General features: G+C 35.7%; 2 protein-coding genes across 2 annotated transcripts; one reads left to right on the top strand and one right to left on the bottom strand.

The window, feature by feature from the left end:
• Positions 1-424: 424 nt before the first annotated feature.
• LOC137935339 (probable polyamine transporter At1g31830) lies at positions 425-5,445 on the bottom strand. Its single transcript, XM_068780007.1, has 6 exons — positions 5,394-5,445; positions 5,206-5,281; positions 3,903-3,960; positions 2,047-2,118; positions 1,063-1,261; positions 425-1,008 (listed from the first exon to the last, which is right to left on the bottom strand). Exons 1-6 carry the CDS (start codon positions 5,443-5,445, stop codon positions 425-427), a joined length of 1,041 nt encoding a protein of 346 aa, XP_068636108.1.
• Positions 5,446-14,427: 8,982 nt separating this feature from the next.
• LOC137935337 (uncharacterized) lies at positions 14,428-14,832 on the top strand. The gene has a single exon (XM_068780006.1). It carries the CDS (start codon positions 14,428-14,430, stop codon positions 14,830-14,832), a length of 405 nt encoding a protein of 134 aa, XP_068636107.1.
• Positions 14,833-25,644: the final 10,812 nt, after the last annotated feature.

Genomic DNA, 25,644 nt, shown 5'->3' with positions numbered 1-25,644 from the left:
AGTGAAGTCTTGTATAAGTCTCACAGTATGAGTTCTCAAATAAGGGTTTAAGTTAAATATGTTTTATTTTTGTTAGTCTTCCATTTATGTTCAATTGTTCAATTGTTTTAAGACTTATCTTTTAATGTTTGACTTTGGATATAACCGGACATGGAGTCTTCTTGTTTATACTACCTTGGATTAAACACCATATTTGATTGAAAAACAGGCACATGACAAAAGGTGGACGTTGTTACTTTCATAGAGAAAGGAAAGGAGGCAAAGAAGCATGAGGGCAAAAATATCCAACTAGACAGAAGATATAATTACAAGGTAATGTGATACTCTAATAGGGCCATTTGAAGTTCATGACTATTAATCCTAATGAAAGAAGATAAGGGAGGAAAGACTTCCGTGACCAGAAAATAAGCTGTTCAGTCCACAGCTAAAAACCAGTATATTCGTCTTCCATATGTTGAAGATCTGGAAGGTCTGTGCTAATGGGGAATCTCATCCACCTCCTTTTGTCAACGTACTGCAAACATGGTTGCAGAAGAAGCCCAATAACCACTGCAATAAGGATTATGAGCATAACCTTTAAAGAAGCAAGATCTAAAACCACACAGATCAATAAGGTTGGAGGAATACACATCAAAATGGAACCAACAGTCCCCAGGGGTATTTTGTAAGGTCGCAAAGCCTTGGGATACTTGATTCTCAGTTGTATAAATGCCACAAACTCCAAGATCATCCCAAAACAGTAAAGGAAGTTCTCTGCTGCAACAATTTCTTGAAAGCTCATCCAAGAAAGCAGTATCACCCCAGTAGAAGAGAATAAAATCCCCATCAGTGGGGTTCCATAGCGAGATCTCTTGCTGAAGAACTCTGGAAGCATTCCTCTTTCAGCCATACCAAGAAGCTGGTATGAGTCACTACTCATTTCTGCTAAAAACATTCCCATATTAGAAAATGCTGAAGCATTCCGGATCCACCAGCTCAACCACACACCGGTGATCAGTTTTGCAACATCTGAGAAATACCCATCACTTCACATTTCTTGTTGAAGCTTAATTGCTCCAGTGCCCACAGTAAAGGATTTTGACCGTCTTACCAGGCAGGCGCAGTGACGGAACAAAAACGCGAAAATCAGCGCATATAGTCTGTCACCTAAGCTAAAACAAGCGAAAATCCTTTCGCGTTCGGGGACATTTATGTTACAGGACCTCAACCCCTCAGCAAAAGAGAGGCAGTAAGTCATACAAGGATCGAAGTCACCTGACAGCTTTAAAAATTTCGCATACAGTGAAAACCAAATATCTAAAAAAAAAAAAAGAAAATCTGTTTTAGCAAAACCCCGTAGCATAATTTTAACTAATATTTTATCTCTTATTTTCTTTTGTCTCAATGATTCTCCGATCCAAACAACAAAATATAGCTTTCTCTCCCTTTTTTTTTTATTATGGGTTCCCAAATATGGCTTTCTCTCCCTTTTTTTTTATGGGTTCCAAACAAGCCTTAAGTGTTAAGAAAGCAACATGGAAAAGAGAGAACCAGAGAAAGCATGGAAATGAAAGGTAAGAAAAGAGAGAACCAAAACAATACATGTAGATTGATATGTGAGAAAAATATGACATAGATGTTATGCTTTCTTACATCATGTTATTTTTTAAATGAATACAACTTGAAATCCTACTAAAAGCAAACTTTACCATGTTCTCAATTATATAAAATAAATATAAGTTGTTAAACTAAACATAAAGAAACTTCATCTGTACTCGTACGAAATTGGCTTTGTAATTTAAACGTTAAATAACATTGTTAATTTATCCTAAAACATAAATTCAGATTTTAATTATCCTAATGATTTTTTTAATTTTAAATATTAGGTAATTTTCCAAATATGACCTTAGATTTTTAATCTCAAATGTGGTTGAACAAATGTCTTATTTTTGTTCATCTAAATCTACTATGTAACACTTTCTAAGCATAATTAACACAACTCATTAAGGTTCTTCCATAGATGCTTCCCACAAGGGGGATAGGAATCACCATGACCATCTAACTTACCTTAGATTTAGAGAATTTGGTAATTGGGTTCTCAAGAGGGTGGTTCCCAAGTTGGGTTCTTTCTCCTTCTCTCTTTTATTTTTCAATCATATTTGAGTATCAATTAGAAAACTTTTTGTGACAAAAAATGTGATATTTAAATATTTTTTATTATAAGAAGTAAAATTGATGTTAAAATTATACCATGGTAATAATATTTCATTATATATTCAGTAAGATGGTAGAGTTTCAAGTTTTAAGTCTTTAGCCTACTTTAATTAAAAATAATAATGATATTGTATGACAATTTAATAATACTTTTGTGAGTCCTTGATCTTCCAACTGATATGATAAGGATGCCAGCTTATGGTAGTCATTGTGGGTCCTACTTCTTATGGGCTTGGGCTCATCTTGTGGGCCTTCCTTGGTCGTGTGGCCCATCTTATAATAATCTTACATATGTGGGCATTCCTTGGTCATTTGGTCTTGAGGTTATCTTCCAACACTCACCCTCAAGTTGGGGGTGAGAGAACAACATGAACTCCCAACTTGTTACAAACGATGTATAAAATATTTTTGTATAAAAATGGCACATCTTCCAATATGCCTTCAACTTCCAAAATTCCCCTTCACGCTGTTGCGTCCTTCCATGAGGCCCTGCGGCATTATAAGTGAGAGTAAAAATCACTCCTAGCCGGTAAGCCATTGCTTCATACTCCAGTTTTAATGCTGGATGTAGGGCACACTCCACTACTATCGGTAGTGTGTCTATCAGCATTGCTCTGAAGTGTCCACCACTGTGTCCCTCCATAGAACAACAACTCTCAAGTGGTAGGAGACATAAAAGACATTAAGGGGGGGAGGGGGGAGGGGGTGTGTGGATAGCATAGATATAATCATAAGTTCCTCCGTCATAGACTTCCAACCACAAATAATTTCATCTTTTTGACAGGGATGAAGTTCCTCCGTCGTAGACTTCCAACCACAAATAATTTTCATCTTTTTGACAGGGATGAAGTTCCTCCGTCGTAGACTCCCAACCACAAAATTTTTTGATCTTTTTGATGGGGTAAAATAAATGATGACAGGAGGCCACCTCTTATTCAATAATAATGTCCCCAAAGAGACATAATAGTTGCAACCGAATAAAACATGAACCAAATAACAAACTTTGTAAAAGAAACCATGAAATAATCCGATATAAAATTTTCTTCATTGATGCACATGCTTCATCTTTTGTGCTCCACCTTTCTTGAATATGTTGGTCACATAAACTTATCCACAACATAAGAAAATAAAATACCTCTTTCTTGTACTTCTTGTACTTCTCCCCCTCAAGTTGGGAGGTAATGGTAGTGCTCCCAGCTTGAACCAAATATCATAGATGTAGCAATATGCCCAAATAACAGAGATGTATAAATAAGCCCTCAAACTAGGGAGAAGTGAGATATTTTCCTGATATATCAACTCAAAAAGTGACGCATAATAATTGTCATAAATTCGGAATTTTCAATACAATAGAATACATGACCTTTGATTCTTCCAATAATATATCTTTAAATATAGATCAGATTGACATAACATTTTCTCCTTCTGAAAGTAGAATTAAATACCTTTCATCCAAGTATAACTTAAATTCATCAAATATAATTATCAGAAGATAAATAATCTAATATATTTCGGTCTCTGTCATCTGCCGAACTAGGTTATGTTTCTCAAGTTTTTCCAAAACGACCATTGACTCTTCCAAGATCAATATATCCTTATAAAAAAATCATACCGAGAATTGGTTGAATAGATCAGAAGATAGACTTACATATATTTCTCTTGATATATAATTATCCATATAAAGTCTCTTTCTTGATAGCTTAAAATACCTCGGAAGTTGAGGGTAAAGCTGCCTCTTGAACCTCTTTTCCAATCTGACCTTTGTTGCTTCAAATATCGATTTCAATTTGTACATAAATCAAATAAAAAATTGGTTGAATAGGTAAAAGAATAAACTTATAGATATTGTTTTTGATATATATATTTCTCCATATAAATTCTAGTTCTTGATAGGAAAAAATACCTCGGAATCTGAAGATTGCTGCTGCTGCTTGAACCTTTTTGCAATCTGACCTTCTCTCATTCAAATATTGATATCTCTCTATAGATAACTCCGATTGGAACAAATCATTCTTCTTTGGAAAGTAAACTCAAATATCTTTCCTTAAATATATAATTTAAAATATGAAAAACTATTTAAAAAATTCAAATAAACCTACAGGTATAGGGATTGAAAAAAATAACTACGAACCTAGACCTAGTTTTTAGGGTTTAGAGAAAAGGATCACATTACCTCCATGAGTTGACCAAGTCAACTCATAGAACCTACTCTGATACCATGTTGAATTTATAAAAAAGTGAAATACTTCATTGACATCAATAACTTGTTGTAATTAGAGTACATGAACCTCTATTTATAGTAGAGGAGGATGTAGAGTCCAATTACAATAAAACTTCATTTGTCCCAATTACACCCAAACTCTAACACTTAAAGATAAGTCCTAACGTAATTAAATAACTCAATATAGATAAAAGACAAACATAACTCTAACTAAAAATCTTCTTGGTCGTGAGCCTAAGATAAAGACACTTTTGTGAGTCCTTCTTGATCTTCCAACCGATGTGATAAGGATGACAGCTCATGGTAGTGATTGTGGGTCCTACTTCTTATGGGCTTAGGCCCATATTGTGGGACTTCCTTGGTCGTGTGGCCCATCTTATAATAATCTTACATATGTGGGCCTTCCTTGGTTGTTTGGTCTTGAGCTTATCTTCCAACATCCCAATTACACACAAACTCTGACACTTAAAGATAAGTCCGAGCATAATTAAATAACCCAATATAAATAGAAGACTATGACTAAAATGCCTTTAAACTGAAACTCTTTTGTGAGATTTGCTTCCATAATAATTTTGGCTCTGTAAGACTTATTATTGTGTAAGACTCATTATGCTACCTCATGTGGTCATGGTGGGTCCCACCAGCTCATGTGATCATGGTGGATCCATTTCTTATGGGCTTGGGCCATCTTCCAACACATTTGGAAATGTGTGCCTTCCTTGGTCGTGTGGGCTTAGGCCCATCTTCCAATAGAAACTATTCAATCCCTTAAAGCCTGGCTTACACCGCACCTATGGAGTTTGCGGATCCCATATAGGTAAGTCCATCTTCTCAATGTTGCTTTTGGCCCACAATATGATACTCGACCTATTTCCTTAAGGAAAGAACACAAATCTTGCACTATGCCCTCTACTTCTCACCCCATATCCAATTTTGTGTCTCACCATCGTTTATCTTCTTCATGTTGTCAATTTTTTACGTCTATCTTCTCCATCTCTGTTCTTCTGTCCTATCAGGAACCTCTGAGGCATTGAGGGTGGCAGGTAACAATGGAAGAAGAAATGCAGGCACTCTATGAGAATCAGACATGGGCTTTAGTTCCTCTTCCGTCAAACAAAAAACTTGTTAGTTGTAAGTGGGTCTATACGGTTAAACACAAACGGATGGGTCAATTGCTCGCCTTAAGGCCCACCTCATTGCCAAAGGCTATATTCAGTGTTATGGGATCAATTATGAGGAAAAGTTCTGTTCGGTGGCCAAATTGAACTTGGTACGTATCTTATTATCTCTTGTTGCTAATTCCTCTTAGTCAGTCTATCAACTTGATGTGAAAAATATTTTCCTCAATGGGGATATAAAGGAAGAAATTTATATCCAACAACCACTTGGATTTGTGGTTGAGTGGGAGTCAGTATGGCGATTGAAGAAATCCCTCTATGGTCTGAAACAATCTCCTCATGCATGGTTTGATAAATTTAGCCAAACATTAATACGGGATGGATTTCACAGATATTCCATAGATCACTCTGTGTTTTCTTAAAGACACACCTAAAGGGAAAGTGCTTTTGGCCATCTATGTTGATGATATTGTCTTAATCGGCAGTGATCTCGAGGTCATTTAGAAAACCAAGGAAAATATATGTGAAGAGTTCAAGACAAGATCTTGGATTAGTTAAATACTTTCTATGTATTGAAGTACTACAATCCAAAAGTGGAATTATACTATCTCAAAAGAAGTATATCCTTGATCTACTAGAGGAGACAAGAATGATGGGGTATAGACTAGCAGAAACCCCTATGATTCAAATACAAAATTATTTGCAGGCACTGGAGAAGATGTGGATATCAAAATATATCAAAGACTTGTGGAGAAACTCATTTATCTATGTGTAACAAGGCCGGATATATCATATGCAATAAGTGTGTGAGTTAATACATGCACAAACCATAACTTACTCATTGACAAACTCTGAAAATAATATTGTGGTACTTTAAAGGAGATCTAGGATGAGGGCTCCTCTATAAGAACCATAGTCACTTGAACATAGAAGGATTCTCATATGTTGACTGAGCCGGATCCCCGGATGATAGAAAATCTACTTGGGGATATTGTGCAATGGTTGGAAGGAACTTGGTTACATGGAGAAGCAAGAAGCATAATGTAGTTGCAAGGTCTAGTGTAGAATGTTGAATTTATGGAAAAGAGAAAAAATTCATTGACTTGATGTAATCTGAGTACATGAACCCCTATTTAAAATAGAGGATAGTAGTAGAGTCCAATTACAATTAAACTACCCTTGTCCAAATTACACCCAAACTCCAACACTTAAAGATAAGTCCTAGCATAATTAAATAACTCAACATAAATAGAAGACTAACATAACTAAAACACCTTTAATGAAGACTCTTCTATGAGACCTCCTTTTGTGAAACTCCTGTAAAACTTCATCATATTAATTCTGGATTTGTGAGAGTCTTTTAAGAACTTTCTATATCTTCTCTTCAACACAGGAGTAGAATACATAGCCATGGCACACACAGTTAGTGAACTTCTATGGATCAGGTCTCTTCTCACTGAATTGGGATTCCATAAAGAAACTCATATGGATCTACATGGCGTTAATCAAGCGGAAATTCATAACACCTCAAATATGGTCTTCCATGAAAGAGCAGAGTACGTTGAGGTGGATTGCCACTTTATACGAGAGAAATTCCAACCTGACATATTATCTCTCAACCTAAACTCCACATAAAGGCAAGTTGTAGACATTCTCACCAAACCAAGTCACTCATAAAATCATGTCCACTATTTGCAACAAGTTGGGCATCTACGATGTTTTCTCACCCCCAACCTGAGGGGGAGTGTTAGAAGGTGGGACCAAACCCTCCATGCCCACCCAAGGTGGCATGACGAGTCATCACATGAGGTGGAAGATTTGACAATCTTCCTTGATTAATTTAATCGATTGATCTTCCTTTGATAAATGTTATTTAGCTAATTATGATTTATGTAATTAGGGATCCTAATTGATTGAGGAGTTTCCCTAAATATGGTTTTGGTTGAAGCCTTCAATCTAGCTCTCCTCTTCTCAAATTCGTGGAAGAAACTCTCTCCTAGCCTAAAGTCTCTCTTGTCCATTTTCTCTTCTCTCCTCTCTACCTGAGCTCTCTCTCTCATTTTGCTTGAGGTTTCAAGTATGGGGTCCTAAATTCAACAACCAACAAAAGAAACTCTCTCATGGCTGCTTTTGTTGTTTTTGGTAGAAGTCCAAGTAGTTGGGTGCAAGGTTTACTAGAGCCTCCAGTGCACTAGGAGTGAACTTTGGAGCAAAAAATAACAAATAGAAGACGACTGGTTACTGTACATACAACTCTAATGTTGAGGAACTTTCTTAAGACATTCCTATTGTTGGAAGATAAGATCAAGCCCACACGACCAAGGAAAGCCCACATATCTAAGATTATTATAAGATGGGTCGCACAACCAAGGAATGCCCACAAGATGGGCCCAAACCCATAAGAAGTAGGACCCACAATGATTACCATGAGTTGGCATCCTTATCACATCAGTTGGAAGATCAAGAAGGACTCACAAAAGTATCTTATCTTATGGTCATGTCAAAGAAGAGTTTTAGCTTGAGTTATGTTTGTATTTTATCTATATTAAGTTATTTAATTATGTTAGGACTTATCTTTAAGTGTTAGAGTTTGGGTGTAATTGGGACAAGGGTAGCTTTATTGTAATTGAACTCTACTACCTTCCTCTATTATAAATAGAGGTTCATGTACTCTGATTACAACAAGTTATTGATGTCAATGAAGTATTTCACTTTTCCATAAATTCAATAGTATATAATATTTTCACTCCAGAAGGTTGGTAGGTGTGCTCCAACTCTTGAAGAGGTCACCCATGTAAAGCTTCTATTAGCCAAGAGCTACGGAGCTTGTATGGATACATAGATGGGAAGTAATGCTCATCCACATAGCAGGGGGTGGTAGAACTCTTTGAACTTGGGATTGAAAGTACTAACACTACAACTTCCATAGCATAGTTTTCAATTATTGAGAGGGAGTCAAGGATGCAAAAGGGCAATAAAGCAATAGGAAAGAAAACAACAATAGCGACCGAACTAAACTAAACTAAACTAAACTAAACTAAAGACACAAAACCTACTATAATACCATGTTGAATTTTTGGAAACGAGAACACTTCATTGACTTGATCATAATTGAGTACAATCAGCCTCTACTTACAATAAAAAAATAAGTAGAATCGTATTACAATTAAATTGTCCATGTCCCAGTTATAACCAACGTCTAACAAGTAAAGATAAGTTTTAATATATAAATAAAAGACTAACATAACTCAAACACCTATAAAATGAACCTCTTCTATGACTCTTCCTTCCACCATATTTGTTTTCGCTCTATTAAACTTCTTGTTGTGAGAGTCATGCTGGACTTTTCCATACCTGCTATTTAACACATGGTTTGAGATGTTAGCAATGCTTATGATTCAATAAGGTTATCACTAAAGTAATGTTGATCATACTTTGCTTGATTGGTGTAATCATACTACTTTGATAGTCATGTTTGTCTATGTTGATGATACGGTCATTACAGGTACTAATTAGAAGCTTATTGTTGAATGAAGGCAACAAAAGCCAAATAATTTGAAACTAAGGACTTGGAGATGTTGAAATACTTTCTCGGAATTGAGGTATGTCAAAAACAATCTAAACTTTTTATTTGTCAACAAAAACGTATGTGTCAAATTTGCTCAAGGAATATGTTATACTTGCTTGCAAGTAGTGTGTTACTCCTCTTGAAGTAGGACATAAGTTATGTCTTACAAAAGGAGACCAATTGAATTCTAGGTAATAAAGATTGATCGGCAAACGTCTATGTTTTTCATTGATTAGACTTGATATTACTCATTTTAATTAATATTATCAATTAACTCATGCATGCCCCTCAAGTACTACATACGGTTGTAGTGCCCAAGATTTTAAAGTACTTAAAAGGCATGTTGCATGTGAGAGGCTTATTTGAGGAGAGATTTGCATGTTTCACATTTCCTCCAAGCTTCAGGTTGCAAACATCTTCACCATTCCAAGTGAATACTTCAAAGATATTGCAAACAAGCTAATACTTATCAACATTTACATCTCAGCTTAAGAGGGAATGTTGAAGGCATAGACTTTTACTTCATTACTATTTTCCTCTCTTGTAATTCATGTGGTTTTCTTGTAATAAATGAGAGAGGGGCAAAGATATAATTGCAAATAGTTAGCCCCACTTAGAAAGTAAGAACATTGGTGCACCTCTTTCTTGAGTAGGGGTGTGAAGTTATTCCACACCTCATCTCTTGTTGATTTTTTTTTTTTTTTAGTTAAAAGACTCCACAAGATATAAGGAGAAGTCTCAAGTCTCAGGGGAGTTGTTGTGGTGTGCAATTACTTTCTATTCCTTCTCCCTATATTCTCTTCTCCTTGAGTTCTCCTTCTTCCTCTCTTATGCTCTTTCTCCTCCATTAATCTTTTGGTTTATTTTCTTCTTCCATTTATCCTTTGGTTTTGATATCTATTATTGGTTTTTGCACAATTCTTGAGTCAGCGTTAATTTCTTAAAACTTAAAAAAGCAAACAATAGTTTCAAGATCATTAGCAAAAGGACACAAGTTGTAAATTTATATGGCTTACATATCTATCTCTTGACCTCGGGTCACTTAATAAACCAACTTTCTCTTTTGACAATCAATGGGCTCTTCAAATTTGTATGTAATCTAGTCTTTTATGAATGTGCTAAGCAAATTGAACTCAATTATCACCTTCTCACGAGAAGATTCAATGAGAACTTATTTAAATTACATACATACCAATAAATAAGCAATTGGTAAATATATTCATCAAGCCACTTTGGAACAATCCCATCATTTAATTTGGGTAGTTAGTCATACAAGAAGATGTACAATTCATTCATTCAAAAGTATGTAAGGGGGGATTAGTCAAAAAAATGAAAATTTGAAGTTCATTTTCATCTCTTGATTAAAATTCATTTCATTCATCTACATGAACTTCATCTTCGAACTTGGTGCTAGTGTGGACGACTTCACGTGCACTGGAAAATAATTTCCAGTGTTAGTGCCCCAATATGAGAAAAATATAAAAAAACAAGAGAATCCCTAAACTCTAACAATATACTTAATTAAAACATAATCCTTAAACCCCAAATTAGATAAAACATGCATTATTACTACACGAATAAGTAATTTAATGTATAACTAAAATATATTAATATACTAATTAATTGAATTAGATATTATATTATTTAATAATTTTATTTTATTATACATTAATACAGTAATTACGTGAGCCAATGAAATACGCACATGATTAATTAAAAAATAAATAAATAACATTATCAATAAGAGAAACGAATGCACTAAGTTAAGTTATTAATTTATTAATAACATATGATATACTTTAACCTCAAAAGGAATGATTAAACAAAAAATTGATCTAATCATAACTTTAACACACTATATATTTGTACGTATTATTAATTAATAATATATTTTGGTTAAATTTAAAACCATTGATTTTATTAAATAAAAAATGGGTTAATTAAATAGAAATAATTGATCCAATGCTTGATTTAACAATATCTTACTTACCACTATTAAATCTCTAATATAATACAATAACTAAAAAATAAATATAATGAATAAATAAAGAATTATTTTATTAATAACAAAAGATAGCTTTTTTTACGGGTATTAATTAATAATATATTTCCACAAAATTGAAAATAATTAATTGATCAAATGCATATTGTAACTATATTTTATTTACAAGACTTAAATATCTAGTTTAATATAGTAATAAAATTTACTAAAAATAATATATAAATAAATATACAACTTCATTAATAACCTAAGATAGACTATTCTAATAGCGAGTGAATGCCTTTAATATTAAAATCATCAAATTAGAAGTTTAGTACATAAGAACAACACATGTTAAAATGCAATAAGATACAATCATCATTTATCATTCCACATGCAAGTTTCTATGTCATCTCAAAATTGTGTGGCTCTTGTGGATTCTAATACACGCTGCCTCTGAAAGCTTGTTGATTGGGTATCGTCTTCCACAAGACCATCACTATCATCGTTGTCTGTATCATCCATTGCACCTAATTAGACCCCATTACCTCCTCCACCAAACTCGTCATTCGAATCATCATCTTCCAATTCAAATATATCATTGTAATCCTCTCTACGTAGTGCGTTTTGCAAATACAACGGACCATTAATCACTAAAGAACGTAGTACACGTCTATCGCAATGGCATAGATAGTATCTTCCTATGACGACAATAATACATGTCAATCCAACAAAAGTTGCAACCTTTTCTTCATCTGTCATAATAGCCTTGAAAATCTGCAAATTTAATCTTCCTAAAAGTCATAAACAAAAATAAACATCAATCTTCAATCATAACCTATGCATCCATACTCAACAATCATATTTATGGCCATGAAAATCTTTAATTGACCACATCCATACTCATCCACCATATTCATCCACATAATATATTAACACAACAATCATATAAAATAAAAATATTAACCATACTAATATGTCTTGCAATGTTATAATTCAAACATCATCATTAATACATAACAATCTTCCCAAAGAATATAGTGTACTTAAAATGCATTAAAAATATTTTCATGCAAAATATTTAAGCCACCTGACCAGCTCTTCCACTGCCATCATCGTAAACATGGCCTTCTGAATTGGCGTATCCAACCATTCAGGAGCGCAATACTTCATGTCATCCGACAGGTCCGGGATTTCCCTGAGGGCATTGACACAATCTTTTTCGACACCGCCCTTGTTAGGCTTCATAACATTATTCAATGTCTGAACGATATGGTTAGTTGCATCAATGAATTTACTATTGTTATCAGTGGGCAATTCGCTTATCTTTCTACAACGACTTGAAGATGACGCATACTTCTTCGAGATTGCTCAGTTGTCGACTCATTTCCTTTAATGAATTGCGATGGAGTTTCCCTAACTACATCGACATCCTCAGGCTCGTCCATCGGGATAGGATCCGACTCATGGAGGAGTTCATCACCCAGATGTACAAGAGTTATACTAGTTGTCCCCATGGTTATTGAGTTTCCGACTACCAAAGCCAATTTCTCGTAAAGGGGGCAGCCTTGTTGTCTATACTTTTCAGCACCTCTATCCTCCTACAAGAATAAAACATCATTTAGACGACTTGGAATAGAGTTCTAGATATGCGAAAAACATACAAAATATTTTACAGTACATCATGATTTGTTGACCTTTATGTAGTCTTGCCATACAGAATGACATGTAGTAACTCGTTGTGTGGTTGCATCCCAACCGAATCCACCAGTGTTGAGACAACTTGTTACCATTTGGTATGTTTTCTTCCATGATCTTGTTTGATTCTTGAGCTGCTCAACAAAATTTTAACTGACTGCATCGTCATTGAACTTATTAACACAATCCATATATACCTCATGTTTCTAAACCCTATTGGGCAACTTGTTCCTTATATTGACTAGCTAGACCAAGAAATCGAGCATTTTGTTGTCTTCTTCAAAGGTCCAAATGTCATATGATCGAACAGTTGGTTGTCTTCTTACAACCATTTATAATTTAAATCCGAGATGGTCCTCATGGGAAAAGCTTTATAAGACAACCATTACCCGTCACGGAAACAAAAACCACAAAAAAGAAAATATCATGTGGTGGATATTTATAGCACCCGAATCTCCTCACCACATGGCAAAATCATTCCATAGCACTTCAAAAAATTTCAGTAACATTCTAAAATATTCCAAAATTAATCAAACTATTTTCATTGTATATGCACTAAAAATGGAAAAACACACACACATTAAATCCAAATTCACCAAAAACCCCTGGTAAAGCCCCATATGACTTCACAGTCACTACGAATTGTACCTCGTCAGTGATGGGGGTCGGGATTCGTTGGCTAATGAACACCGGTATAGGCGACTCAGCCTTCTTTGAATTGAACTAAACACCCCAAACTCAAAAACTTAACCCTAAACCCTCAACCATAATTCCAAAACCTAAAGCCTAAACCATAGATCTTAAAACCCCTAAAAGCCCCAAACCCTATCACCCCAAAATTGAGAACCCTAATTTTTTTCTTTAAACCCTAAACCCTAAAAATAAACCTTAAACCCTTAAAAATACCCTAAACCCTTAAATTCCTAGCACTAAACCTTAAATACACTGTTGAATTTATGGAAAAATGAAATACTTCATTGACATCAATAACTTGTTGTAATCAGAGTACATGAACCACTATTTATAATAGAGGAAGATAGTAGAGTCCAATTATAATAAAACTACCCTTGCCTCAATTACACCCAAGCTCTAACACTTAAGATAAGTCCTAGCTTAATTAAATAACTCAATATTGATAAAAGACAAACATAACTCAAACTAAAACTTTTCTTGGTCGTGACCCTAAGATAAAAATACTTTTGTGAGTCCTTCTTGATCTTCCAACTGATGTGATGAGGATGTTAACTCATGGTAATCATTGTGGGTCCTATTTCTTATGGGTTTGGGCCCATCTTGTGGGCCTTCTTTGGTCGTGTGGCCCATCTTATAATACTCTTATCTATGTGGGCCTTCCATGGTTGTTTGGGCTTGAGCTTATCTTCCAACATACACCAAACCATAACCCTAACCCTAATCTCAAAATTAAACCCTATAAAGACGAAATTGAACCATAAATACCATAAACCTTAACCCTAAACCCCCAAATTAACACAAAAATTAAAATTAAATAAAATACATCACTAAATTAATCAAAAAATTAGAGTATAGGTTTACCTTCTGAAATTTGGGGAAAATTGAAGCCGAATCGAAGTAGAATAGAAGAAATCGACGCCAAAATGTCAAAAATTAAAGAAAATCGAAATAAAAAATGGGGAAAATCGAACGAACTCGGGAGGTATTTTGGGGAAAAGAAAGTAGCGACAGGGAGAAGGGAGTGGGAGGCCGAGAGGGAGAAGAGAGGGAGAAGGGAGGAAGGCTGAGATGGATAGGAGAGAGGGAGAAGAGAACGGGAGGCCGAGTGCGAGGGAGAGAGAGGGAGGCCGAGAGGACATTCGCAACGAGAGGGAAAAGGGAAAGCAAGGCCGAGAGGGATAAGGGAGAGGGAACAGGGAGAACGGATATGGCTGTAGAGAGACAAAGGAAAAAATTCAAGGAGGAAGAAGTGATGAGAGAAGGAGGAGCGAGCGGGAGGCCGAGTGTGAGGGAGAGAGAGGGAGGCCGAGAGGACATTCACAATGAGAGGAAGAAGGGAAAGCGAGGCCTAGAGGGATAAGGGAGAGGGATCAAAACTGTTCTATGGTTCCAGCTATGGGCCGACTGACTCAGTCGGGTTGGCCAGTGTTACAATGTGGGACCTACCATGGTGTACGAGCTGGTGGGACCCACCTTAAGGACGTGGGATGCCAAGAAGAGTCCTCACCCAAGCTAGCATGAGTTAAGAAGATAAGAAGCACAAGCTGAAATGAGTAGATGACTTGAAGATCAAGTGGGACCCGCAAAGATACCCCGAGCTGGTAATCTTATCAATATGAGCTACAAGATCATGTGGGACCCACAAGGATAAGGCCACGAGCTGGCCTCCTCCTGTATATTCATGTTATTGAAGAAGAGTTCTAGTTCAACTCATATTAGACTTCTAATAGATTGTGTTATCTTTTCATGATAGACTTATCTTAGAGAGTTAGAGTTGGAATGTAATTAGGAGATTGAAAGGTTAATTGTATAAGGACTTTATCACTTCCTCTATTATAAATAGAGGTGTTGTAATTCAGAATTAATCAAGTTACACATATCCTTCTTTAGTAAATCTCTCTCTCTTTGCTTGGCACATATCTCTCTTTTCTTTTTTTCTTCTCTCTACCTGAGAGCTCTTCTTCCCTTTTCTTCTTTTTATTTCTCCTTTCTCTTGCTCAGAATATTGGAATAGGGATCCTAAATTCAACATGGTATCAAAGCATTAAATTTAGGATCCCTCGTCAAAAGGATACTCTAAACAAGTTATGATTCAACACCACTCAAAGAAGGCTCTTTTGTGAAGAAAGATCACAAACCGTGAGATAAGTGCTTATTTTTTTTTTTTTTTACTTCACAGTACTGGTTTCTGAATTTGGAAGATTATTTAAATATGAGTATGTGAATGCTTTTCATCTTATGATATTGTGGATATGCATGCCTCTCCATCTAGAAGAAGCTATCAAAATAGTTTTGTCGGTTTGGAAATTTTGTTAATCGAGACCAGTTCATGATCAAATAGTTGGATTTTTTTTGTTGGAATAATAGTCCCATGATATAGAAGATTGTTATTGAGTCTCTTATGAGTGGTATTATAGAAAAAAATCAGAATAATAATTTAGCTTCAATGCTAAAGTTCTTCATACATCAAGTTGTTTGAAGGATACTACTTGGTGTTATTGTTAGAATTTTTTTGAAGAAGGGCCTATCATGGTTGAAGAGAATATGAATATCAAAAGTGATATACTGAGAATTACCACTATACACTTATGTGGGGTAACAAATTTTGTGAGTTGGTCCACATCGGTTCAGAGGTTTCTTATAACAATAGACTTACTTGGTCACCTCACCACCTGAGGACCATTTATTGATGAAGATGATATTTTTTTATAAAAAATGGTTGAAAAATGAACTTGGTGATTAGTTGGCTAATCAACAACATGGAAGAGCATGTCTCCAACAATGTCATTCATCTTGACACCGCTAAAAAAATTTGGGAGACATGTGCTAAACTGTACTCTTACCCGGATACTCTACATAGACCATATGATATTCTCCAAAGGATGTTGAATACTAAACAAGGAGAAAATATCCATGAGTACTTGGCCCATTTTAGAGGCTTTCTTCAAGAGTGGAAGTTAGCTCAGCCTTCAACCATAGATATTTCTATCCAAGACAAGAAGAAAGAAGCCTTAACTACTGATATTTGCCTTGAAAATATTAAACCCTATCTTGAGATTGCCAAGAGTCAACTTCTGAGTGCTTCTGTTATCCCCAAGTTTGATGATGTTTGTGCAGTACTATGTATTCTAGACACTTCTTCCTCCACTATTTAAGTCTCATTATTCAGATCATAGAGGACCATCATCTGACCGCAGCCAAGGCCAAGGTAGAAGTTATAGGGGAGGCCGAGGAAGAGGTGGAAGGACTGGTGCCAGCAGAGCAGATGGGAAAAAATGTACTCATTGTAAGAAATTTGGCCACTCTATAGATCAATGATATTACAAGGATTACAAGGCATCCAATTAATGTGGATAATATGGTCATTTCAAATAAATATGTTATAAAGACGATGGACATTTAGAATTGACAAAGGCTAATCAAGCCTTTGTAAGTGATACAAAATAAGAACAACCCACAAAATCAGCAGCACAAGATGAAGAGTATGAGTTATTTCAGAAAATGAAGACAATGTTGGGTTCCTCTCCTTATTCTTCTGCAAGAACTGCTACCACTACTGCTTCAGGTATGCTATCTGCCTCATCTTCATCCTGGATAATTGATTTAGGAGCCTTCGAGCATCTTACAAGTAACAAAAATTTATTACATTCTCTATCTCTGTCTTTCACACAAGTTTGTTACCATAGCTGACGGTTCTCAAACCAAAGTCCAAGGGAAAGGATCCACTTTTGCCACACCATCACTTCTACCCGCTGATATTCTTTTCATTCCTACTTTCCCTTTTAATCTATTATCTGTTAATTAGTTGACAATATACTTTTATTGTTTTGTTACCCTCTCACCCACTTCATGTGTATTTCAAGATCTTATAACGAAGCAGGTGATTGGTGGAGTCCATGAACAATGGGTGCTTTATTACCTAGACGTGCCAAAAATGAATATGGTTTCCTCTACTAAAAATCAGATAAGGTTTTGGCACAATCGGTGGGGACATCTATCTACACAGTCTCTTCATTATATGTTTCCTTCTCTTAAAGTAAGGTCAGTAGTTCATTGTGAGACCTGCCAATTGAGTAAATATCAAAGGAGTACATACTCTCCTTTTCCAGAAGTCAAAAGTGTTATTCTATTTTTTTAATTCATTTTGATGTCTGCAAGCCCTTGAGTGTCTCCAACTTTTCTCAAGCAAAATATTTTATTACATTTATTAATGATTTCACTCGCACTACTTGGATATTTGTATTTAAGGAGCGTTCTGAGATATCATTTATTTTTAAGTCATTTCATGCTATGGTACTCACACACTTTGGTAAAAAAATAAAAGTACTCCAGTGTGATAATGCCAAAGAATACGTTTCCCAAGACCTTGACTCTTTTTGTCAAGAAAATAGAATTATCCATCAAACATCATGTGTCTACACTCCTCAAAAAAATGGTGTAGCTGAACAAAAAAATCGTCATATTCTTGAGGTAGCTCGAGGTTTATTTTATGCCATGAAAGTTTCCTACTTTTATTGGCCTCATGCAGTCCTTCCTTACGACTTGCTTTCTTATAAATCGTCTACTATCTTTCATTATTGGTAATAAATCTCCTTACTCTAGATTATTACCAGATGATGATCCATTTTCACAACCTTTGAAAGTCTTCGGATGTCAATACTTTGTTCATAATTCATTTCCTAGACACATCAAACTTGATCCTAAATCTATCAAGTGTATCTTCTTGGGATACTCTCACACACAAAAGGGTTATATTTGTTATAATCCCACTCTTCAACAGTTATTTGTGTCCAGGGATATAACCTTTTTTAAAGAGGCTCTACAACATCCAGGGTAGAAGGCAACAATGGATGAAGAAATGAAGGCACTTAATGATAATCAGACATGGTCCCTTGTTCCTCTTCCTTCAGATAAAAAACTCGTTGGTTGCAAGTGGGTTTATACTGTCAAACATAATCCAGATAGGTCAATAACACGACTGAAGGTTTGACTGGTTGCCAAAGGTTATACTTAGAGTTATGAAATTGATTATGATGAAACCTTCTCTCCAGTGGCAAAAATGAACTTGGTACGTATATTATTATCTCTGGCAGCCAATTCATCATGGCCGACATATTAACATGATGTGAAAAATCCATTTTAGAATGGGGATATTAAAGAAGATATTTATATACAATAACCATCTGGGTATGTGGTTGAGGGGGAGTCAGTATGTCGACTAAAAAAATCTTTGTATGGTCTCAAGCAGTCCCCTCGGGCATGGTTTGAGAAATTTAGTCAAGCCCTCATACGGACCGGGTTTAACAGATGCTCTAGAGATCACTCAGTATTTATTGAAAACACACCGAGAGGTAAGGTAATTCTGGCTGTATATGTGGATGATATCATTTTAACTGGTAGTGATTCCGAGGGCATCCAGAAAACAAAGGAAAAAATATCTGCTGATTTCAAGACAAAGGATCTTGGACTACTCAAATATTTTATGGGTATTGAAGTGTTACAATCTAGACATGGGATTGTGTTATCCCAAAGGAAGTATGCTCTTTATCAATTAGAGGAGACAAGAATGATGGGATGCAAACCAGTAGACACTCCTATGGACTCTGTTGAATTTATGGAAAAGTGAAATACTTCATTGACATCAATTACTTGTTGTAATCAGAGTACATGAATTTCTATTTATAGTAGAGGAGGATGTAGAGTCCTTATACCACTTATCATTCAATCCTAATTACATTACAACTTTGACTCTTCAATTTAAGTAAGTCTATCTAAACAACTAGAAGACTAACTTGAGTAGAACTAGGAGATTTTCTTGATCTTCAAACTGATGTGATAAGGATGCCAGCTCATGGTAATCATTGTGGGTCATACTTCTTATGAGCTTGGGCCCATCTTGTGGGCCTTTCTTGGTCATATGGCCCATCTTATAATAATCTTAGATATGTGGGTCTTCCTTGGTCGTGTGGGCTTGAGGTTATCTTCCAACACTCCCCCTCAAGCTAGGGGTGAGAGAACAACATGGACTCCCAGCTTGCTGCAAATGATGTATAAAATATTTTTGTATAAAATGGCACATCTTCCAATACTTCCCCTCGCGTTGTTGCGTCCTTCCATTAGGCCCTATGGCATTATAAGTGAGAGTAAAAATCACTCCTAGCCAGTATGCCATTGCTTCATAATCCAGTCCTAATGCTGGATGTAGGGCACACTCCACTGCTATCGGTAGTGTGTCTATCGGCATTGCTCTAAAGTGTCCACCACCGTGTCCCTCCATAGGACAACGACTCTCAAGTAGTAGGAGACATAAAAGTCATTACAGGGGGGTATAACATAGATGTAATCATAAGTTCCTCCGTCACGGACGTCTAACCACAAATAATTTTCATCTTTTTGACGGGGATGACGTTCCTCTGTCATGGACTTCCAACCACAAATAATTTTTATCTTTTTGACGGGGATGAAGTTCTTTCGTCATTGTCTCCCAACCACAAACAATTTTGATCTTTTTTACGGGTAAAATAAATGATGACATGAGGCCACCTCTTATTCAATAATAATGTCCCCAAAGAGACATAATAACTGCAACTGAATATAACGCGACCGTCTTCCAACACATATAACACGAACCAAATAATAAACTTTGTAAAAGAACCCATGGAATAATCCGATATAAAATTTTCTTCATTCATGCACAAGCTTCATCTTTTGTGCTCCACCTTTCTTGAATATTTTGGTCACATAAATTTATCCACAACAAAAGGAATAAAATATATATTTCTTGTACTTCTCCCACTCAAGCTGGGAGGTAGTGGCAGTGATCCCAGCTTAAACCAAATATCATAGATGTAGCCATAAGCCCAAATAATATATATTTATAAATAAGCCCTCAAACATGGGAGAAGTGAGAAATTTTTGAATATATCAACTCAAAAAGTGACGCAAAACAATGGGCATAAATTCGGAATTTTCAATACAACAGAATACCAACATGACCTTTGATTCTTCCAATGTGAATATATCTTTAAATATATATCAGATTGACATAAAATTTTCTTCATCTAAAACTAGAATTAAATAAATTTCATCCAAGTATAATATCTCTTCATAAAATATAATTATCAGAAGATAAATAATCTGATAGGTTTCGGTCTCTGTCTTATAGCTGAACAAAGTTTTGTTTCTCCTTTTTTTCAGAACGACCATTGACTATTCCAAGATCAATATCTCTTTAGAGAAACATCAAACCTAGAATTTGTTGAATATTTAAGAAAATAGACTTACGTAAATTTCTTTTGATATATAATTATCCATATAAAGTATTTTTCTTGATAGTATAAAATACCTTAGAAGTTGAAGCTTTCTGTTGCCAATCGAACCTCTTTTTAAATCTGACCTTTGCTGCTTCAAATATCGATTTATCTTTGTAGATAACTCAGATAAAAAATTGGTTGAATAGGTAAAAGAATAGACTTACAGATATTTCTTTTGATATATATTTCTCCATATAAAGTCTAGTTCTTGATAGCAAAAAGTACCTTGGGATCTCAAGATTACTACAGCTGCTCGAACCTTTTTGCAATATGACCTTTTCTCATTCAAATATCGATATCTCACTATAGATAACTCCGATTGGAATAAATAATTATTCTTTGGAAAGTAGACTCAAATATTTTTCTGTCAATATCTATCTTGAAATATTAAAAACTACTTATATAGGTGAAAATCTCAAAGAAAACTACAGGTGTAGGGATAAAAAAAATAACTACGAACCTAGACCTAGGGTTTAGGGTTTAAAAAAAAATGATCACATTACCTCTGTGAGTTGACCAAGTCAACTCACAGAACCTGCTCTGATACCATATTGAATTTATGAAAAAGTGAAAACTTCATTGACATCAATTATTTGTGCTAATCAGAGCACTTGAACCTCTATTTATAGTAGAGGAGGATGTAGAGTCGTTATACCACTTATCATTCAATCCTAATTACATTACAACTCGACTCTTCAATTTAAGTAAGTCTAATTTAAGTAAGTCTATCTAAATAACTAGAATACTAACTTGAGTAGAACTAGGAGTCCTTGATCTTCCAACAGATGTGATAAGGATGCCAACTCATGGTAATCATTGTGGGTCCTACTTCTTATGGGCTTGGGCACATCTTGTGGGCCTTCCTTGGTCATGTGGCCCATCTTATAATAATCTTAGATATGTGGGCCTTCCTTGGTCGTGTGGGTTTGAGCTTATCTTCCAACAGACTCAAATATAAAATTATATGGAGGCACTAAAGAAGATGTAGATATTGGAAAATATCAAAGGCTAGTGGGAAGACTTATTTACTTGTGTAACAAGGCCTGATATATCATATGTAGTAAGTGTGGTAAGTCAATACATGCATAAGCCACAACTTAGTCATTGGCAAGCACTTGAAAGGATACTATGATACATTGGCAAACACTTCAAGATCAAAATATTCTTAGATGCAGACAGGGCCAGATCCCCGGATGACAAAAATTCTACTTCGGGATTTTGTACGATGGTTGGAGGGAATTTGGTAACATGGAAAAGCAAGAAGCAAAATATAGTAGTACGTTCTAGTACAGAAGCAGAATATACAAACATGGCACACACTGTTAGTGACCTCCTATGGATAAGACCTATTCTCACTGAATTAGGATTCTACAAAGAAGGTTTAATGGATCTATATTGTGATAATCAAACAACTATATACATTACATCAAATCCAGTCTTCCATGAAAGGACAAAGCATATTGATGTGGACTGCCATTTTATACAAGAAAAGTTCCAAGCATGCCTTTTATCTCTAAGGCATATATCACACAAAGGCAAGTTGTAGATATTCTCACCAATCCAGTCACTCACAAGATTATCTCTACCATCTGCAGCAAGTTGGGCATTTATGATGTTTTCTCACCCCTAGCATGAGGGGGAGTGTTACAATGTGGGACTATTGTGGTCCCTAACCATGGATCGTGTGATTCGACGAAGGGAGAGATCATTTTGTAACACTTCAATGCCTAAGAAATATTTGAGTAATCCAAGATCCTTCATCTTGAATCCTGCACATATTTTCTCCTTTGTTTTCTGAATGCCCTTGGAATCACTTCCAGTTAAAATAATATCATCAACATATACAGCTAGAATCACCTTACCTCTCGCTGTATTTTCAATAAATATTGAGTGATCTGTAGAGCATCTGTGAAAACCGGGCCATTTGATGGCTTGACTAAATTTCTCAAACAACCATGCCCGAGGGGATTAGACCATATAGAGATTTTTTAAGGCGGCAGACGGACTTTACACCTCCCCCCCCCCTCAACGACATACCCCGGTGTGGTTGTTGCATGTAAATTTCTTCTTTAATATCACCATTTAGAAATGCATTTTTTACGTTTAGTTGATATATTGGCCATTATGAATTGCCTACAAGAGATAATAAGACACGTACTGAGTTCATTTTTGCCATTGGAAAGAAGGTTTCTTCATAATCAATTCCATAGTACTGAGTATAACCTTTTGCAACCACTCGAGCCTTCAGTCATGCAATGGACCCATCCGAATCATGTTTGATAGTATAAACCCACTAGCAACCAACGAGTTTTTTATCTGTGGGAACAAGAACCAATGACCATGTATGATTGTCATTAAGTGTCAACATTTCTTCATCCATTGCTTCCTTCCACCCTGGATGTTGTAGAGCCTCCTGATATGACTATGGAACAAATATGGAGGAAATAGAAGAAAGAAACTGACAACATAAAGGTGAGAGGCGATGATGAGACACAAAATTGGAAATAGGATGAGAAGTAGAAGGTTGAGTGCATGACCGAGGTTCTTTCCGTATAGCAATAGGGCGAGTATCATATTGAGGACAAAAACAAAACAGGTGATGAAGGACTTACCTCTGGTGGATCTGTTAACTCGGTAGGTGTGGTGTCGACCACTTGCTCTGGGGGTTGAATGATCTCTGTATCATGAGGCACAACCGGTCTAGGGGAACTTGGTACTGAGGATAGACCAGGAGGATTGCTATCAGAATAATATGAGGAGTCTTCAACAAATGTTACATCCCCGGACACAAATGAACGTTGAAGAGTAGGACTATAACAAACATAACCCTTTTGTGTGCGAGAGTATCCCAAAAAAATACACTTAATAGATTTAGGATCAAGTTTGCTGTGTCTAGATAATGAGTTATGAACAAAACATTGACATCCAAAGACTTTCAACGGTAACGAAAACGGATAATCATTCGGTAATAATCTAGAGTAGGGAGATTTATTACCAAGAACAGTAGATGGTAGACGAATAATAAGAAAGCAAGCCGTAAGGACAGCATGAGGCCAATAAAAGTATGGATCTTTCATAGCATATAACAAACTTTGAGCTACTCAGAGAATATGATGATTTTTCTGTTCGGCTACACCATTTTTTTTAGGAGTGTAGGCGCATGATGTTTGATGGATAATGCCATTTTCTTGACAAAAAGAGTCAAGGTCTTTGGAAATGTATTCTTTGGCATTATCAGACTAGAGAATTTTTATTTTCTTACCAAATTGTGTGAGTACCATAGCATGAAATGACTTTAAAATGTATGGTATCTCAGAACGCTCCTTAAAGACAAACAACCAAGTTGTGCGAGTGAAATCATCAATAAAAGTAATAAAATATTTTATTTGAGAAATATTAAAGACACTCAAGGGCCCCCAAACATCAATATGAATTAACGAAAATGGAGTGTCACTTTTGACTTCTGGACAAGGAGAGTATGTACTCCTTTGATATTTACTCAATAGACAGACCTCACAGCAAAATTCTAACCTGACTTGAAGAGATGGAAACATATAATGAAGAGATTGTGCAGAAGGATGTCCAAACCGATTGTGCCATAAACGTGTCTGATTTTCAGTAGTAGAAACCATATTGATTTTTAGCACGTCCAAGTAGTAAAGCCCCCCTTGTTCATGGCCTCCACCAATCACCTGCTTCATTACAAGATCCTGAAAGACACATGAAGTGGGTGAGAAGGTAACCGAGTAATTAAAATATTTTGTAAGCTGACTAACAGATAATAGGTTCAATGGAAAAGTAGGAAAAAAATGAATATCGGTGAGCGGAAGTGATGGGGTGATAGAAGTGGAACCTCGGTTTGAGAACCGTTAGCTATGGTAATGAACTTGTGTGAAAGACTTGGAGATAGAGAATGTAATAAATTTTTGTTACTTGTAATATGCTCGAAGGCTCCTAAATCTATTATCCAGGATGAAGATGAGGCAGATAGCATACCTAAAGCGGTAGTGGCAGCAGTAGTCGCGGAGGAACTAGGAGAAGAACCTAGTATTGTCTTCATTTTCTGAAATAACTCATACTCTTCGTCAATAATATTTTTTTGTGCAACTATTATTGTGGGATGTTCTTCTTTTGTATCACTCCTAAAGGCTTGATTAGCCCTTGTCAATTCTGACTTTTCATTTGCTTTATAACATATTTCTTTATAATGGCCATATTTTCCACAATAAGTGCATGCCCTATAACAACATTGATCCATTGTGTGGCCAAAAAATTTACAATGAGTACATTTGGTATCATATGTTCTGCGAGCACCAGTCTTTCCACCTCTTCCTCTACCCCCTCTATAACCTCTACATCGGTCTCGACCGTGGTCAAATGATTATCCTCTATGATCAGAATACATAGCGGATGATACATCAATAGTGGAGGAACGAATGTCTGGAATACGAAGTAGTGCTGCACACACATCATCAAACTTTGGGACAACAGAAGCACTCAAAAGTTGACTCTTGGAAATCTCAAGATGATGTTTAACATTTGCAAGACAAATAGCAGTAATTAAAGCTTCCTTCTATTTGTCTTGGATGGACATATCAGTGGTTGAGGGCTGAGCTAACTTCCGTTCTTGAAGAAAGCCTCTAAAGCGGGCCAAGTACTCATGAATATTTTCTCCTTGTTTAGTATTCAACATTCTTTGGAGAATATCATAGGGTCTACGTAGTGTATCCGGTCATGAGTATAGTTTAGCACATGTCTTCCAAATTTATTTAGCAGTATCAAGATAAATAACATTACTAGAGACATATTCTTCCATGCTATTTATTATCCAAACAATTACCAAAGTATCATTCTTCAGC

The sequence above is a fragment of the Aristolochia californica genome, unplaced genomic scaffold (assembly GCF_029961685.1).
Source record: "Aristolochia californica isolate CCGP_79_NKW_82.1479 unplaced genomic scaffold, dmAriCali1.0.hap1 SCAF_6, whole genome shotgun sequence".
NCBI lineage: Eukaryota > Viridiplantae > Streptophyta > Magnoliopsida > Piperales > Aristolochiaceae > Aristolochia > Aristolochia californica.
This window is presented reverse-complemented; position numbering and strand designations above follow the sequence as displayed.

Excerpts from the sequence above, each read along its gene's own strand:
- LOC137935337 (XM_068780006.1), top strand. The coding sequence starts at position 14,428 with ATGGGGAAAATCGAACGAACTCGGGAGGTATTTTGGGGAAAAGAAAGT.
- LOC137935339 (XM_068780007.1), bottom strand. The coding sequence starts at position 5,445 with ATGCCTCAGAGGTTCCTGATAGGACAGAAGAACAGAGATGGAGAAGAT. Across the intron at positions 5,282-5,393 it reads CAGAGATGGAGAAGATAGAC|GTCGAGTATCATATTGTGGG; the intron begins GTAAAAAATTGA and ends TTAAGGAAATAG. Across the intron at positions 1,262-2,046 it reads CCAAATTCTCTAAATCTAAG|CTGTCAGGTGACTTCGATCC; the intron begins GTAAGTTAGATG and ends AAATTTTTAAAG.